We start from the raw sequence: 19,023 nt of genomic DNA on the forward strand, positions 1-19,023 counted from the left end.
TCCCCCTAACAATACTCACTTTTACAAGAGTAGTCAGTGTCAACTGACAGTTTAATTTCTACCTTAGCAACAGTGAGAAAGATTCAGCCATTCTGTCCTTCACTGAAAGTTTGTCTTCATGTCCACTTAGTTACATCATGTGTGGTTTTTTCCTGATTTCCTAAAATTGGAGTTTGATGGTTTTCTGGTAATTAGAATGGAGTTACAGGTTTTTGAAAGTAAGACCATGTTGGTAAAACAACACTGGATCCACATCACATCAAGGGTCCACGCTATCAATGATGCATCACTGGTGATCCTGACCTTGACTAACTGGCTGACATACTGACTGTGAAGGTTTCTACCTTGTGAAGGGACTTACTTTTCCTCCCCCTTCCCTTAATGGACTCCTTGTAAGGAAGTTATTATGTGCAGCCCACACTAAAAGAGTGGGGAGTTACGCTCCCCCCTTGTAAAGGCTTTTTAAAAATAAATCTGAGTGGCTAAGCAGAAGTTTCCAGATCATACCTCATGTATACCTGAATATTGTCATGACTTTGCTGAACTGTCAATTCTTTGTCTGTCTCAATAGGTGCCAAATAACTTAAAGTAGTTCAGTAAATTTAGATACACTTTTACACGTAAATTTTAAGAAACTTTTCATTAATTTCCCGATTCTTTTTTATATCTCTTACCTTGTGATAAGGCAAAAAAAAATTCAATTGTTACTCAGAAGAAGGAGAAAAAGCAGAAACTATAGGCAGAAGCTGATTTTAATGCAGCCAGTCATTCTTGATAAAATGACAGTTTTACCCCAAAAGTCATGGAGCCTCACATGGTCATGAATTTGAACCTTATGGAGTAAAACCGACACCCAAATGATCACAGACAGAACAGAAAAAAAAAAAAAATCCTGGTGTCAAACTACATGCATCACACTATTACAGCAATTCAGTGAGGGGACGTCACAGGACATCTAACTCTCCATAATTCCCATTAGGGATAATTACATTCTCTGAGAACAAGCGAAACTGTTACCTGATGAAAAAATGCTTTGATGACCTGGTTATTATCCTTTACAAAAAAAGATATAAGAAGCAAAGCTATCCACACAATTCCTACCCTAAATAATTTTTACATATAGGTACAGAGAATACACAGCAGTTCATGCTTTCAGTTACTTGTGGAGAAGTTTTTCAGTGCTAGGTGCATACAATGCAAAGACTGCTGAACTGAGACTTGTGCTCCTCCAAGCACTTCTCACCCACAGCTGTCTCTCTGCTTCCCTAATTACCTGGAACTAGGAAAGAGAATTCTGACAGAGCCAACAGACCACCGCTGCCCTGAGAATTTGACCTCTGCTTTAATTATTAACAGTCAAGCAGTTACCAAATTCCGAGTATATTTAAGTAATGAGATGGACTTGATTTGAAATGGGTGAGCTTGTTAAGATACTGAAAGGGTATACTGAAAATCCTCAGGACAGACATCCAAACCACTGTGCGTGGTGCAGCAATAACCTTGAACTTCAAGACCAGCACACTCTGAAGTTCTGTGAAGGTCATCTGAAGCAGACCTTGCTTAGAACAATTCACACTATACTCTCAAGATGATTTTATAGTGTCCTCCTGAAAATCTAACTCATTCTGAAGCATCACAGTATCTGTAAACTGGCTTAGAAGAATTTTATGGAGGACATATTAGTATGTGAAGAAACAAAAAGTGTTTTATCTTTATTGACTATGTGGTCTAACTGTTTCATTTTCCAGAGCTCTCCTAAATTATAGTAAAATTCTCATGTAAAAGTAGATAATTTAATAGTGCCCTTTAGATAATAATGCATTATTCTTTGCTGAAGCATTTTTGCCATCTCTATGAACAATTCTGCAACAATGGTATTGAAATTCTGCATTAACTTTTTAATTTTTTAAATTGAAGTAGTCAGTTTACAATGTTGTGTCAATTTCCAGTGTACAGCACAATACTTCAGTCACATAGGAACATACATACATCTGTTCTCATATTCTTCTTCACCAGAGGTTACAAGATATTGAATATGGTTTCCTGTGCTATACAGTATGAACTTGCTGTTTATCTATTTCATATAAAGTAGTTAGTATCTGCAATCTCAAACTCCCAATTTATCCCTTCCCACACCACTTCTCTGGTAACCACTTCTCTGTTTTCTATGTCTGTGAGTCTGATCTGTTCTGTAAGTAAGTTCACTACTTGTCTTTTTTTTTTTTTTTAATTCCACATATAATGTGGCATTTTAAAAAATATTTATTTTAATTTAATTTATTTTTTGAAGGGAGTAATTACGTTTGTTTACTTGTTTTTCTAATGGAGGTACTGGGGATTGAACCCAGGACCTGATGCATGCTAAGCATGCACTCTACGGCTGAGCTATACCCTCCCCTTCTCAAACTGCATTTTTCTTTCTCTTTCTGGCTTACTTCACTTAGAATGGCAATGTCCAGGTTCAACCATGTTGCTACAAATGGCATTATTTTATTATTTTTTATGGCTGAGTAATATTCAGTGTGTGAGTGTGTGTGTGTGTGTGTGTGTGTGTGTGTGTGTGTGTGTGTATGCTTTATCTAATCATCTGTTGATGGACATTTAGGTTGTTTCTATATCTTGGCTATTGTATATAGTGCTGCTATGAACACTGGGGTGCAAGAACCGTTTTGAACTAAAGTTTTCTCTGGATATATCCCAGGAGTGGGATTGCTGTACAATATGGTAAGTTTATTTTTAGTGCATTAACTTTTAATGCTGGTGAAATTTAAATGCTAAGCATGAACGTGTGTAAACATTTTTAGTAGATGGTCACATGAAAGGTTACTTTTAATTTATGTAAGTAATTACCAATTATACTTTCCTTCCCTTCCTATTTGAAAGTCTAAGGAGGAAAGAAGCCTAACACAAGGCCTCACGCACGTTATGCTCTTTGTCTCACCATCCATCACATTCCTCTGTTTACCCCTCAACTGATCCGAATGAGCTCTTTATATGATCACATAGTTACCCTCTTTCTGTTTCAGCTGTGGTAAATATTTTTTTCCCAGTTTGTTTTCTTTTCTTTTTTTTTTTTTCATGGCAGAGATTTTTACCTCTGCTTTTCTGGTTCTACTCTCCTAATGAATAAATAAAATCTAATTAGCACAATAAAAAGTATATTAATCAAGGCATTCTTAAAATGATCACACCTTTGTTGCCACTGCCTTAAATGAAATCCTTTCTTTGTCACTCCTTCATCTCTATCTGTCCACTCTTATCAGGTGAGAATAAGAAAAAGGAAAGCTAAGAAAAAATTAACTAGTGAAGTACAGGGAGGAGGATGTGGACACAGTACTAACTGTGCAGAACTTATTGCAAAACATAAAGAAAATCATTTATGGAATCATCCTTTCAAGTTACAGGATAGATGATCTAACTAATTCCATTCCTTCATCTTGATTTTAGGTAATTCTCACTTTTTTTCCCTAGTACTATACTTGCTTTCAGAACCTTCAGAATAAATGATCTTTGTTCATTTCAGCTCCTTTCAAAATACACAAGCTGGGTGCCGTGATTCCCGCCTGCATTATCATCACACCCGCCTATCTAACTAACAATTTCTCTTGAGTTCTTTAATCCTGGTAGTTGATGAGCACATCTAACCGACTGGAATCCGGGGCTCTAGAAATTTAAAGACCACAGTCAATTCTTTTATGTCTACATTCTCATCAATTTTTCCCAACCCTTTGCTTCTTGAAATGAATAAATGCCATCCTTTCCCTCTCTGACAAAATTTACAGAATTCTTCAGCACCTAGAACAGGATGCTAATGACTATCACAAGGAATAGAGAAATCCGGAGTGCAATTTAAACAGAAAATCCTTAGAGAAAAGGACCAAGTAGTCAAAAGTCCATCTCAGCATGCTTAGCAATTACCAATAATATTCGGGGACTCATTCTATTTTAGTCACTCTTCACTTTATCCACACCTTTTAAAGAGTGATTTCATAAAAGCTTTAATAAGATCCATTATTATGGAAATGGCAAAACATTTGGTGAGAAACTTCAAACCTAGCTAGGCTGTTATTAAAAACAGGACAAGAGAAAACCTCTCCAATTACTAATATGATGAGAGTTCTGACAATCCCAGAGATAATCAGAGTCATTTTTATAATATTTCTAAGAAGATTTTCACTTAATGAATTTTCCTATCTGAACAAGGTAGATACACGTATTATTAAGGATGATTAAAAGGACAACATTTTTCTCTACATGCATGAAAATTAATGAAGGACACTGATAAAGCTTTTATCACATAAAATATTCTAATAAAATAGAAAAAAAATTAAATATTTAAATATTTTCTTTACTACTAACTGTTCTCTTGGTCCTTTCTCATATTAATTTGTGAACATAACAGAATGAAAAGACTTTGAAATAGTAGCCTACACAGAATATTATTCTGAAGGTATACATTATAGAAACATTCACACACACACACACACACACCCCTCCATATGTAATTTATAGTATAGGTAACGACTTACGTTGTCTGTTTTGCAGTACTGTACCACTATTCCCCTTTTTGACAATAAAAAGAAACTTCTATTAGGAATGTGCGTAAGAGTAATACAATCATTTGGCACTTATCCACAGCCACATTTCCAGAAATCTCAACCTGTAGGAATTTAGGAAGAAACTCAGAGTTGAAAAAGAAAAGTCCTCCCAACCTGATCTGCAGATGGAAAGCAATCCCAGTTAGACCCTCAGCAAGTTACTTTTCAGGTATGGTCAGACTGATTCTGAAGTTTCGATGGAGACAGAAGACCCAGAACAGCCAATATGACAGTCAAGGAGAAGAACAAAGTTAGAGGGCTGATACAATGTGACTTCAAGACCTACTATAAAGCTATACTAATCAAGATCAGTGTGGTATTGGCAAAACGAGAGACGAACACCACACAAATGGAACATAGCAGAGAACCCAGAAATAGATCCTCCAAAATACAGTCAACTGATTTTGACAAAGGAGTAAAAGTAATACAATGGAGCTATGTCAGTCTTTTCAACAAATGGTGAATAACTGGACATTCATATGCAAAAAAAAAAAAAAATCTGGACATAGACCTTACATCCTTCACGAAAGTGACTCAAAATGGACCAAAACGTAATGTAAATTGCCAAATTATAAAACTCCTAGACGATAACATAGGATAAATCTGGACGACCCTGTACCTGGTGATCACTTTTTAGTTATAATGCTAAAGTCACCATCCATGAAAGAAATAACAGATAAGACATCATGACAATTAAAAATTTCTGTTCTGTGAAAGCAGCTATCAAGAGAATAAAAAGATAAGGCACAAACTAGAAGAAACCCTTTGGAAAATACACATCTAACAAAGAACTGTTATCTAAAATATACAAAGAATTCATAAAACTCAACAGTAAGAAAACAATCAGATTCTTAAAATGAGCCAAAGACCTTAACAGATGCCTCACCAAGGATATACAGATGGCAAATCAGTATATGAGAAGATGGTGCACATCATACGTCATCAGGGAAATGTAAATTAAAACCACAATAAGATACAACCGTACACCTTTCTGAACGGTCAAAATCCAGAGTACTGACAACACCAAAGCTGATGAGGACGTGGAACAACAGAACTCTTTTTCACTGCTGGTGGGGATACAAAATGGTACAGCCACTTCGGAAGACAGTTTAGTGGTTTTTACAAAAGTAAACATACTCTTAACATACAATACAGCAATCAAACACCTTGATATTCACCCAAAGGAGCTGAAAACTTACGTCCACACAAAAGCCTGCACACAGATGTCTGTAACTGTTTTATTCATAACTGCCAAAACCTGGAAGCAATCAAGATGCCCTTTAGCAGCTGAATGGATAACAAACTGTGGTATATCCAGACCATGGAATATTATTCAGCACTAAAAAGAAAAGAGCCATGTTGAGCCGTGAAAGGATATGGAGGAATTTTAAATGCATGTTACTAAGTGAAAGAAGCCAATCTGAGAAGGCTACGTATCGCCTGATTCCAACCATATGACATTCTGCAAAAGGCCAATGTATGGAAACAGTAGAAAGACCAGTGGTTGCTGGGGGCTTTGGTCGGGGGATGAACAGGAAGAACACAGAGGATGTTTAGGGCAGTGAAAATACTCTGCATGATCCTATACTTGTCACTATACATTTGTACAAACCTGTAAAACATACACCAGAAGTGAACCCTACTGTAAACTATGGACTTTAGATGAGAATGACGTGTCCATGGAGGTTCTTCAGTTATGACAAATGTAGTCACTCCAGTGGGGGATGTTGCAAGTGGGGGAGGCTACGCCTGAGCGGGGCAGAAGGTATGTGAGAAATCTCTGTCCATTCCCCTCAATTTTTCTGTGAACCTAAAACTGCTCTAAAAGTCTGAAAATACAAAATAAAAAAACAAACAAACAAACAAAAAACCAAAAAAAGAGAAAAGTCTACCTAAACGGAAAGAATTCTGATGCATTTCTCCCTGTAAGAACAGAGCCTAAGTAAGTATCTTGCTAGCTTACTGAGAATATGGACATTTAATTTGTGTGTAAAATGAGGTTCAATATTTTAAATTATTATTGTTTACAGTCCACTAATAACTTACGTAAATTTTTAGATACTCCAAATTAGAAGCAATGGAGAAAAGGAAAATAGAAACTTACATGCGGAGAAATGCTGACTTCTCTGAGGTTTGACAGGGAGGCAGCGGATAAAATTCCCAATCAGGTCTACTTTAAAGAAGTGCAAACAGCTTCACACGTGGAATCACCCCAAGGGCCCTCGCCATTCAAATGCTAAACAGCATTAACTACGCAGAGCAGCACGGCTTCTCCTTCAAGTACCTTTTATAAGAAGAACGTAATATCCTAGCCTGTGACCAGCCTCCTTAGCCCTGGAATTTCTTTGAAGTTTCACGTTTTACTCTAAACATTTGTATGAATTTCACATTCTGATCCAAATATATATATGTGACTTTAATTCAAATTTATGGTTCTCCTCTGTTGGTATACACTCCCCTTAAATCTTGCAGCAAAACATAAGCCTTGAGAAGTTTGTCATGTTGACTGTGGTGGCTTCTTATGCCCTTTGGTTCACTCAGCTGCACAGCCAATTTTGAGAAGTCAGGGAAGGGTGACATATAACTTAGAAATATTTCCATAAAAATGGCTGAAAAACAAGAACATTCTGGGAATTAAGGGAATTAACTCTAGTCACTGAAAAATGCCCTCATGTGAAACCCCGATTGCTCGCAAAATACCAATTAAGCTTCTTTGAAAATTAAGCTACTATTTAGTGACTGAAGTCCTTCACCCTACTTCAGAGAATACGTAATCATTTCAAATTACTTATGTAGAAAATAAAACTATTGTAAGCTTTATCTAAATTATTTCGTCCTTAAAATAGTATGTCAGTTGACAATGCTGGCAACTCTGTTTTCTCTGAGTTTTAAACCTAAACGATAGTCTTCTAGTAAATATTTTAATATGGCCATGCAATGAAACCATAACTATGTAGACATGAATGTACTTAAAAAATACAAGCCACCTCTTGCCACGTCAATCCAGTTGTGATGTCTATTTCTTCCTAAAGAATGACAGGTGACAGTATCTAAAAGGAAAAAGCTCCCATAGACATCTTAAAAATACTGATATTTTATTCTCAGAAATATAGCAATATTTCAGGAGTTTTAAATAACACTATATAAAAAATTATGTTACTAACAGCTAATACTTAACATTTACTATGTACACAGCAGTGTTCAACAGCGTTACATTTATTAACTCATTTAACCTCAACCCTAAGAGGCAAGGTTTCACAGACAAGGTCACCGAGGCACAGGTAGCGAAATCACCAATGCAAGGCACACAGACACTAAGTAGCAAAACTAAAACATGGACCCAAGTTGCTGGACTCCAAGGACCACAGCTCTCTTAAGAACAGTACAATAATCATCCAGTGGGGGAAAAAACCCCAAAACCACTTTCTCAATGTCATATACTGTGTGTCAGGCACTATGCAAGCCTCTGAGAATGAAAGAGGGGCAGAGCACGGCCTCTGCCCGCCGAGAGCTCAGTCCACCTCTGGAGGCCAACCCCAAACTAAGCACCAGAGTTCAAGCGCTTGCTTCTCCTAAACTACTACATCTTCAAGCCATTTCTGAGGAATATGTACCATGTCTTCAAGGTCCCCTACAGCATCATATTGTATTTAGACAAGGCAGTTTTTTTCTTTGTTAATCAGAGAAAGTGCTACTATCTTGCATGGAGAGCTTTAAGAAGACCAGGAAATAGAATGCAATTAAACAGCAAACAATGAACCCGTGACTTTGGGATTGCTTACTGTCATCCCTGACTCTGCCTGTGTGGTACAGCGGGAGGGGAGGGGAGGCCATGGGCATGTGGTCAGAGTAATTCTTCTTAGGAGGGACTGTCCCATGGGTTGCAGGGTGTTTCACATCTCTAACCTCCTCCACTAAATGTCAGTGGTTCCCCTCACCTCTCAGTCATTGTGAAAACCTAAAGTGTCCGCACATATTTCTGAATACCTTCAGGAGGCAGAACTGCTTGCAGCTGAGAACCATGTTCTACATTTGAATGTCTATTGGTATTTTTGAATTTCACTTTTGGGGTGAATTTTATCCTTACAAGTTCCAGCATGGACTGCACCCCTATGGTTGGAATCCAAGTCACATTAAAATGGTAACACTCTCCTGAAAACACTGCAAAAACACTGATCTACACACATGAACTCTTTCCTCAGGACCAGGAGTACTCCGGATCCTTTCTTCACACGTTATTATTAGGAAAAGCAAGAATCAGATGATATATTAAATTAGCAATATGTATTTTCATTGATGGTGGCAACATTAGGAGAATGTAAAAAAGATAAAAGAAGAATAATTCCTTTGTCCCCTGGTCACACCTGTTTTTCTTCTCAATGTGGCCATTCATTCCAATTTTAAATCCTCTTAAGAAAACGATCTTTAAGATCAAAGGAATTAATCTCGGTTCACATACTAGATCAACCTGTTAAAATATTTATTTTTATCAAATCCTTATTTATTTTGTTTGTAATTTTATGTATTTGGTGAAAAGTATGTTCTATCAATGTAATTGCTAAGGAACTGTTGAGATTCTTTGGACCTCTGGCAAAATGAAACAAAATTCTGACTAGCAACAGACACCTTTTCTTAGCTTTGATCTGACTAAAGTCAGAGAGAAGGATATGATCTTACCAGTCACACTCTGGACTTCCTCTAAGGGCTCATTCAGATCCAATTATCCTAGAAATTCTGACAGCTTTGAAAACTCAGGCAATGATACAATTTCAAGCAAAATGTAAAACATCTTCTAGTGAAACTCATAAAATAGCTAATAAGGAAGGCAACCAATACACTGTAGTGTAGATTTATAGGCTCTATTTGCTTCTGTAAGATTAACAGTACTAAATGAACTTACAAAACAAACAAAAATGCATTCTGTATGTTCAGTATGCTATTTATAAATTCCAGCTGCAGGATATCACCATGGTAACAGGAATATACAAATAGCTCAGTTCTCTATGCAATGATGGAAGCATTACTAATTTAAAGAATGCAGTATGCTTAAGACAGACAGAAACAATTTCACAATATAGTCATCAACCTACTCATAAAAGAGGAGAAAGATGGAGATAAGTATTTCAAATGGCAGATAAAAGAAAACTGATTCCTTCTGCTCGACAATGACTGACAGTCATTCTTGGAGTTGAGGGAATGAAGTATTTTTTAAATGAACGAATGAATGAATGAGGCAACAGAATGAAAAAAATAGAGGAAGAAAATCAGGTAGAAGAGGTATTATGTCAAAATGTGTGGTATCTGTTTACAACATCAACTGTGAAACAGAACTGAAAAAGAGTCTCAAATTTAGCATTTTGTACATACATATTCAGCCTCCAGATTGGAGTGAAAAAGATGTGTAAGATCAGCCCACTGCTCTCAAAGACCACGTGAACATGCATGTGCATTTATTATTGTACTTAATAAATATCTACTGAGTGTGTTTAGGTACCAGGAAACACAAAGATAAGTAAGATTTTGGCGCTGGCCTTAAGAATTAATAGTCTAATGGAGAAGACAGTCCTCTAAATAAAAAGCATCACAATTTAGAGTAACTCCTACAACAGAAGTACCCATAAGGTCCTGTGGGAACATAATGTCATAGCAATATTTTCCCCAATTAGAAAGAATTGACGCTTATATCTACAGTAAAATTTAGGTTTTACTGAAAGTTAAGTGGCAGTGATTGATGAAATATTATAAAATTCACAATTTGTGCATATAGACATTTAATTGAAATATCCCTCAACTTAAAAACAAATAATTACAAGTTCTTTGAATTTCTCCGATCTCTTACCACCACAGGAAATTTCAGCAATAACACCGGCTATGGTGAAAGCTTTGTGAAATGACACTGCTGACTGCCACAGAAGCCCCTAAACTGGGGCTTCGGGGACGGTGATGTCTGACAGCACCAGTCTTCTCTTCAGGGAGTAAACTAAAGAGAAGATCAACGCCGAAGTCTCGGAGCTCCCTGGACAGAAAGCTCACCAGCGTGCCAGAAAGAACAAAACATGCACGGTAACGAATACGTGTATACACATGCATGACCGGGGCACTGTGCTGCACACCAGAAATGGACACATTGTAACTGACTATACTTCAATAAATAAATAGAAAAAAACCCCAAAAACCACCAAATACATGCTCAAAATTAAAAAAAACAAAAACAAAAACATACACATGGTTGTGAGGGTGGGTGAAAAGACTGGGGAAACCACGAGTCACCTCTGAACGCTCTGTGCTCATTTTACGTTACCAGTGACTCCCTTCAGTTGCCAGTGCCGCTTCTGAACCCCAGCTCAAGCTTCTCCTTGAGCCTGCTGGAAAACAGGCCGGAACAGCAACCTTTCTCAAACTCATATAGGACAAACACCGTTTTCCCCCAAGCAGTAAGGTATACAAAGTTCTCCAAAGAATTACTCCTGAGGCCTTGCTCCCTCCCCATCCTCTGATATGAGTCACTGAAAGACGAAAACCCATTTGGTAAAGAAAATTGAAATGCCCTTTTCTTAGCTAGAAAACATTACCACCTAGTTCACTTGAACTGCTTGAGCTGTGGTATGTTTCTCAAATACTTTTCTGTCATTCCCTACATTCAGTAAACGTTCTTGAAATGCTTTACTGTGCCTTGGACCAGGGGACTGCAACCACTTTCTTAAAGGGCCAGACAGTCATTATTTTAGGCTGTGCAAGCTATGAAATAAAATCAAGGAAATTACGTAGGTGTTCATAAACTCATTTATATATATATAACCATTTAAAGTGTAAAATCATTATTAGCTCACAGAAAAACAAACAAAAACAGGCCATAGGTTGCTGATTCCAGTGCTAGATCATAGTCAAGTATCCAGACCAAGCTAAGATCATTAGGTTACTAAATTAAAAGTAAAGGTCTTTCGCACCAAGCCCTAGCTTCCTCTAATAAGAACCTGCAGTAGTGATCCAGTAGAGCTCTGTCCAATAGGATTCTCCACTGGATATGAGATATTTCTACTATATCTGTCTATGACAGATATTCCAATACCTACAGAAAATGTTCTGTATCTGTACAGTTCAATATGGTAGCCAGCAGACACAAGAGGCTACTGAGGATTTAAAATATGTTGAGTGTAATAGAACAAAAATTTTAAAATTTATTAATTTTAAATTTACATTTAAATAGCCACATTCAACTACCATATGGGAAAACAGATGTGATAGTTACTTATGTATCGATTAGTAGGGCCTAAATGAATTGGTCTGGTGTTTGGGGGTCCAATTAGGTAGGTATAGAGCATTAATATCTTTATAGGTTAACGCTAACAGATCACAATTCAAATTACTTTTAACTTCTGGTTAAAACTTCACTGTGAGTAATTATTCGTGATGCACATTATGCCACAGAACTGAAAAGACCTTCAGAGGACAGGTAGTGATGCTCTATCACGTACAAGGCGTGTGACATGTTTCAAAGAGGGCACAAGAGGCATACTGCATGATGGCTCACAACTACAGTTCTGAAGTCAGGAAGACCCTGAATAAAGCACCAGTTCTGCTATGGAGTAATGCTGGGATCTCTGGAAGGTATTTCATCTCTTTCTTCTTCGATTTCCTCCTTTGTAAAACAGGACAATAACAGTGCTTCTCTACTGGATTGGTGTGATGATCAAATGAGATCAAGGGTTTAAGAACCTAAAACAATGCCAGCTCAATGAAATCTTAAGTGTTACTATTTTATCACCAATGTAAATTAAATTTAATAAGACTATATGACAAGTTTTAGGATACACTCCATGATCTGACTTGGTAGAAATCATTTCATCACTCTGCATGTGAGAGCTACATATGGAGTGTTGAGTATATCACTATTTTTATCCAGCAGCTTTGAATTCCTGGCTTTACAACCTACTAATGCAGCCATGTCACATGACTCGCATGAGCCTCATTTCCTATCTGAAAAATGAGAATATGTACCTCTTCAAGCTGAGAGAATAAAACATGTGAAAAAGTTTTGCTCATATAGATGGCATTAACATTGGTCAGTGACTAAGAGTGTACCTTAAAAATCAAGTCTCAATTCCCTATTTCAAGTTTTTCTTCTTGTTTATTCTTTAGGGTTACTGAGAAATATCTACTTCCTTTCTTCCATCTTTTGAGCCAAAGGGAACACAAACTTCAGAACGAAACACTAAATGTAGTTTAAAGGACTAAAGAGTGGGAATCCAGAGTAGATGCTCTGAGAGTTAAATCATGACATTTATGAAAAGCCAATGAGGTGAAGAATAAAAATCGTGGCAGGCCAAAGTAAAATTTGAGAGCAGGTGATGATAATGTATCTCCATATGCAGAAATCTGTATGTGAAAAATTCTAAGGGTAAGTCCTTTTTGAGCATGGAACATTGACATTGGAACACAGAAAATGCAGGAGGCCAAGAAGTAAATTTTGACACAGACCTAAAGAATGGGTAACCCCCAAAATGCTTCATCTGTTCTCTGCACATAGGGTTCCCCTACCACAGAGGTAGATGCATATGGCAACCACAGTCTGTGCCATTATACATCATCACCACTCTGCCGAGAGAGCAGACAGGTCTCATGGGACCTGCCAAGTCCGCATGAACCACAGTGGAGGTTCTAGAAGGCTGCGTAGGCCAAGTCTGAGCTCAGCAGGGATGACGACCGTGATTGATAAAACACGCCTGCCGTGAGTCAGGAGGAAGGGGGGGCACCTTCATACTGTATTTGCAAACCCTTTCATATCACTCACTGCCATTTCTCTCATTTAAGAGCGAAGATAACTGAATGTAATCTGAATTTCATGTATCTTCCTATACAGAGAATAGCCTGAAAGCTAAGAGTCTGTCTTTCTTGATCATTATATTTCTGGTTTGTTAATTACTCAACTGGCATTCTGGTTCACTGACAAGTCTCCTGTGGGCTTGGTTATAAGAACGCCAACCGGGCAGTAGCATCCATTCCCAGTGAACTGACAAAGTCAATTTTCTGAGGTGGCAACACTGATAAGCAAACTCCAGACTACGGTGAATTCACGAAGGTAAATCTTATGTGCCCTCTTAGTAGCCAAACAGAAGGCTGGTTTTCCTGCTAAGAAAACTCTCAGACGCTTTTAGACTTCAACAAAGACTATTTTTAATCAGTTTTATCCTTTCCAATTTGAATTATTTCCTTTCTTAAATTTTTCTTCGTCGATGTGCTATTGCCAATCTCAGAAGATATTCAATTCTGCAGGAATGCTCTCCCCATCTCTCATTTTGAAGTTTAAAAGCAGGAAGAGTACTTTGAATAATCTAGTTCTTTCTCAGCCTGTGATTCCATCAGCCTTCCAACATTACTTATATCTTCACCTTTCTTTTGATTCTGGAATCTTTCTCAAACTCAAGTGCACTCAGTCAAACCCCACTTGTGACAGCATCGTTTCTTTTTCAGGTCCACACACCACCCCACAAAAGCCTGTGTTTTCTAGTTTTACCTTTCGAACGTTTGCCAACCGATTCATCATCAAGGACTCCTCTCGGTCATCGTCGTCATCCAAGTCCAGCATCGGCATTCCAAAGGGATCGATGATGCTGCAGCATCTGGAACCTTCATCTCTCGGATCAAAGGGGTCCACGATTATGGGCTCCGTTCCTTTTATTTCACAGCGACAGAAGGGGCAGCCTTGGCCGTCTGACTCCTGAACACACACACAAAAATGCGCTGATTGTTCAAACAAAACAGTACCGAGAGGGGCCAATGTTCTACAATCATAAAAAGTAGTTGCCGAAAAAAAAAATGGTTTTAGGGTAGAAGGTGGAAAAAGATGTGTCTTAAAGGTGGCTGGATTAGGGAGCCAAAAAAATACATGTTCAGTATTTCAAATTTCAAATTTTTGAAGAAAAAAATTTTAAAACCCTTTGATTTGCTAAAGAAAAGGAGCCTAACTTTTGTTTTACTGAATATTCACTTTTATAATTTTAATGTATCAAAACTTAAGAGTCCTGCAGAAAACTGGAAATTCAGTCACGTCTTGTCCTTCTTTACCAAAGACACTAGTGCTAAGTAAACATTCCATAAAAAGAATTCTATAAGAATTCTATAAAAAGGACATTTTGATAAAAATTCATTATAAATAATTAGTAGTATCAATTAGAATAACCTATTTCAAAATGAATTCTGGAAAAGTTCCTGTGCGTATAACTAGGTCTAAATATTTCCATTTTAATTGCCTAGATCTTTTAAAGTCTTGATTTATAAGCAATCATTAGGAAAAAATAAACGTATACTTAGAAATCACCTGTCCTGAGAGCCTGGCATCCTGACACAGCTCACATGGAATGTAGTAATAAGTGAGATATTAAGTTTTGTCCTCATCTTGCATTTGAAACAATACAGCAAATTAGTTTGGGCCAGAAATTCATTTATTGATAATTATTGACTTTTTGTTCAAAATCTCCCAATTCCATTTCTCAGAAACTGTATTAAGAATTCACAATTGGTGTATAGCTCATTTCTTGAAGTCAGGAGCTAAATGTTACTTTACATTATGTTCCAGGAAAAACTGAAGCAGAAACTTGGACACTAAAACACATTCTAACTGCTGAATGTCAAGGTTAATTTCAAGAGAAAGTTAGATATCTAGACATATTCTAGTTATCGAATTTCAAAAAAAGATAAGTCATCTTCAAATGGGAAGAATCAGGGTGGCTCAGTTTTCTCTCTAGTGACGCTCAGTCCTCAAAGACAAAGGATAATTGTCCCCAAAATTGAGAAAAAGACAGTGACCCAAGAATCTTAATTCCAGCCAAGTTGCTGAGAAAGTATAAAGGCTGAGAGCCTTCGTTCTCAGACATGAACAGTATTAAGAAAACTCACCCCTGTGAGTTCTCCTTGAAAATAAAATCTAACCAACTAAAGTGTCATTTAAAATAAAGAACGTAATTTGGGAATGTATGAGGAAAGGACTGAGTGTGAGCACTGAATTCATTTAAACATAAAACCTATGAATAGTGCTCGCTTTGGCAGCACATATACTAAAACTGGAACGATACAGAGAAGATTAGCATGGCCTCTGCACGAGGATGATGTGCAAATTCATGAAATGTTCCATATTTTTAAATTGGGAGTTTGAGATTTGCAGATACTAATATATATAAAACTGATAAACAACAAGTTCATACTGTATAGCACAGGGAACTATATTCATCTTGTAGTAACTTACGGTAAAAAGATATGAAAATGAATATACATATGTTCATGTATGACTGAACCATTATGCTGTACACCAGAAACTGACACATTATAAACTGACTGTACTCCTATGTGTGTGTGTGTGTGTGTGCGTATACCCATACACGTATATACACATATATGTATATATACACACACACACATACACACACAAAAAGAATTCACATTTGAGAGGGAAACAATTTTTTTGCCTTGCAGGTAATGCTGCCTTCCAGAGATAGATAGTATCTGATATTCACCACCGTATTTTTGTTTCTGCATTATACCCTGACTTTAGAAAGTAAGTTATTTAAAAATAGTAAGAATTATAAAATCATTTTAAAGTAGAAACGGGATAAATGAGCATCATTTTAGAGATGAGACAAGGGATAAAAGAGAGTTTACATCTTTCAAGAAACCGTTCAGTACTCAACACTGTCCCATCCACCTGGTGTGATGAGAAACTTGTGATCTGCCTGCCCTTACAGAGATTCTGTGATCAGCGGTGAAAGCACACTCTCGCTCTCCTCTCATTAAACTATTACTTAGCCTACACTCTGCGGCAGACCCTGTGGTGGGTGGTTTATTCTTTCCCAAGCATCACTCTAATTAACAAATTGAACATACTCTTTGCCACACAAATTGCCAAAAAAAAATAAATAAAAACAAATGCTTTTGAATTGGTTAATGAAAAGAAATCGCAACAATTCTTTATTCACCTACTGCTACATAATTTGGGAACGTTAAGAGTAGTAAAATAGTTAAACTAAGATGGTAGTTGAACTAAGGCTAATACGAATCTTTTGATGTTTACCGCTACATGTGTTCAGGTCTTGTGGGCTTCAAGGCAACTTAATTATTTGCTCCATCATTTTACAGATGAGAAAACTGATACTTAATTCTCTCATCTTACACTGATATTTTCTAGCACAGGGGTAAATATTTAAGGAAAGCTAAACTTTACCCTATCTTTTAATAATAAGAACATTAAATACAAGTGCATATTTGATATATGTTGTCATCCAGGTGCAATCCTCTTATTATAAAAGTCAAAAGGGACTCCTATTGTGTGCCTGCACTGACTTTTCTGACTTTTCTTACAGATCTATGTAAGATAATTTCAAACAGACAGTTTTAACATGTAAGAGCAAGATGCAAAAAAGATCACTTTCCCCTGTGTCTTTAATACATGAAGGATGCAAAGTGGTACTCTGTGCCCTAAGCAGAGCTATACAAAGTCACAGTGATTAAAACAGTGTGGAGCCAGAATGAAAAACAGACACGTAGGTCATTGGAGAAGAATAGAGAGCCCAGAAATAAACCCATGATATATGGTCAATTAATGTACAGCAAAGGAGCCAAGAATATACAATCAGGAAAAAGCCTCTTCAATAAGGTGTGGGGAGAATTAGATAGCTACAAAAAATAAAGAAAAGGAGAAGAAAAAAAGAAAGAGGAAAGAAGGAAGGAAGGAATGAAGGAAAGAAACTGGACCATTCTTGCACCATAAACAAAAATTAACTCAAAATGGATTAAAGACTTGAAAGAAAGAACTGAAACCATAAAATTTCTAGAAGAAAACATAGGTGGTAAGCCCCCGGACACTGGTCTTGGTGATGATTTTTTAAATCTGACACCAGAACCAAAAGCAGCAAAAGCAAAAATAAACAAGTGGGATTACATCAAACTAAAAAGTTCTACGTAGCAAAGGAAACCATCAACAAAATGAGAAAGTCACCTACTGAATGGAAGAAAATATTTACAAATCATAGATCTGATAACAGATTAACATCCAATATATATAAAGAGCTCATATAACTGAACAGGCAAAAAACGAACAAACTGATTGAAAAATGGGCAGCTCTAAATAGACATCTGTCCAAAGAAGACATGCAGATGGTAAACAGTTACATGAAAAGTTGCAAGACACATGACTTGTCATCAGGGAAATGCAAATCAAAACCATAATGAGATCACCTCACACCTCTTAAAATGGGTATTACCAAAAAGACTAGAAATAACAAGTACTGGAGAGGATGTGGTCAAAGGCAATCCTTGTGTACTGTTGGTGGGAATGTGAGCTGGAAAACAGTACGGAGGTTCCCACAAAAACTAAAAACAGAACTACTAAGAATCCAGCAAGACTACTTTTGGGTATTTAACTGAAGAAAAGGAAAACATTAATTAGAAAGATAACTGCATCCCCCGTGTTCACTGCAGCTTTACTTGCAGTAGCTAAGGTACGGAAACAACCTCAGATGGATGAATGGATAAAACAATTGTTGCATGTATGTACAACAGAATATAATTCAGCCATAAAAAATAATGAAATCTTGCCATTTGCCACAACATGGCTGGACATCAAGGCAACATTATGCTAAGTGAAATAAGTCAGAAAAAGACAAATACCATGTTCTCTCTTATATGTGGAATCTAAAAATTAACTAATTCAAAACAAAAGTCAGCTCAAACACAGAGAACAGATTGCTGGTTGCCAGATGAGAGGGGCAGGTGGTGGGAGAAATGAGTGAACTGTTTTCGTTTTTCTTTAGTTCAAATAAGTTAAATGCCACTAAAAAAAAAAAAAAAAAAAGTAACATGAGCATGAACACATGTTCCCTCTGTCTTTAATGCATGAAGGATGGAAAGCCATACTCTAGGTCCCAAGTAGACACTTCATTCATTTACATCTTTAAAAAAAATTATTACAGAGAATTTCAAAGATACACCAAAGAAGAGAGAAAAGTGTAGTAAATTCTGTATGTATGTATCTCCCAACTCCAACAGTCATCAATTCACAACAATCTTGTTTCCTGTATACCTTCACTTGCTCTCTCCACCCATGGATAATTCTGAAGCACATCCTACACTTTACATAAATTCCTCTGTGAATGTATTAGTACGTGTACCTAGAAACAGAAAATCTTTTAAGACTTAACTACAATACAGTTATCCTAACTAAAATTAATCCACTCAAACTAAATACTTAAACATGACATCAATTATTTTTGAGTACTCTGCCTAGGATGTGTAAGCCACTATACTCGCCTGCCAAGGCTTTCTTAGACCCTTCAAGGTCAATCTGCATGTTGTTTGGTTAAGGATGACTTCCAGATTTATGTGATCTACTTCCTGATAAAGGGTAACTGAAAAGACTGAATCTGGAAAGGGGAGG

General features: G+C 36.9%; 1 protein-coding gene and 1 non-coding gene across 5 annotated transcripts in view; one reads left to right on the forward strand and one right to left on the reverse strand.

Annotated features, from left to right (window-relative positions):
* CBLB (Cbl proto-oncogene B) overlaps positions 1 to 19,023 on the reverse strand; it is a 191,717-nt gene that overhangs the window by 46,537 nt on the left and 126,157 nt on the right. For all 4 annotated transcript variants that reach the window (XR_004319476.1, XM_032478415.1, XM_032478397.1 and 1 more), the window contains exon 10: positions 14,113 to 14,316. Coding sequence is in view for 3 of the 4 variants with exons in the window: in XM_032478415.1 (XP_032334306.1) it covers positions 14,113 to 14,316 (204 nt within the window). In the remaining variant the exon portion in view is untranslated. The remainder of the gene's footprint in view (positions 1 to 14,112; positions 14,317 to 19,023) is intronic.
* Positions 15,629 to 15,735, forward strand: LOC116666687. Its single transcript, XR_004323595.1, has one exon. It is a non-coding gene; the product is annotated as a U6 spliceosomal RNA (small nuclear RNA).

The sequence above is a fragment of the Camelus ferus genome, chromosome 1 (genome assembly GCF_009834535.1).
Source record: "Camelus ferus isolate YT-003-E chromosome 1, BCGSAC_Cfer_1.0, whole genome shotgun sequence".
NCBI classification, from domain to species: Eukaryota; Metazoa; Chordata; class Mammalia; order Artiodactyla; family Camelidae; genus Camelus; species Camelus ferus.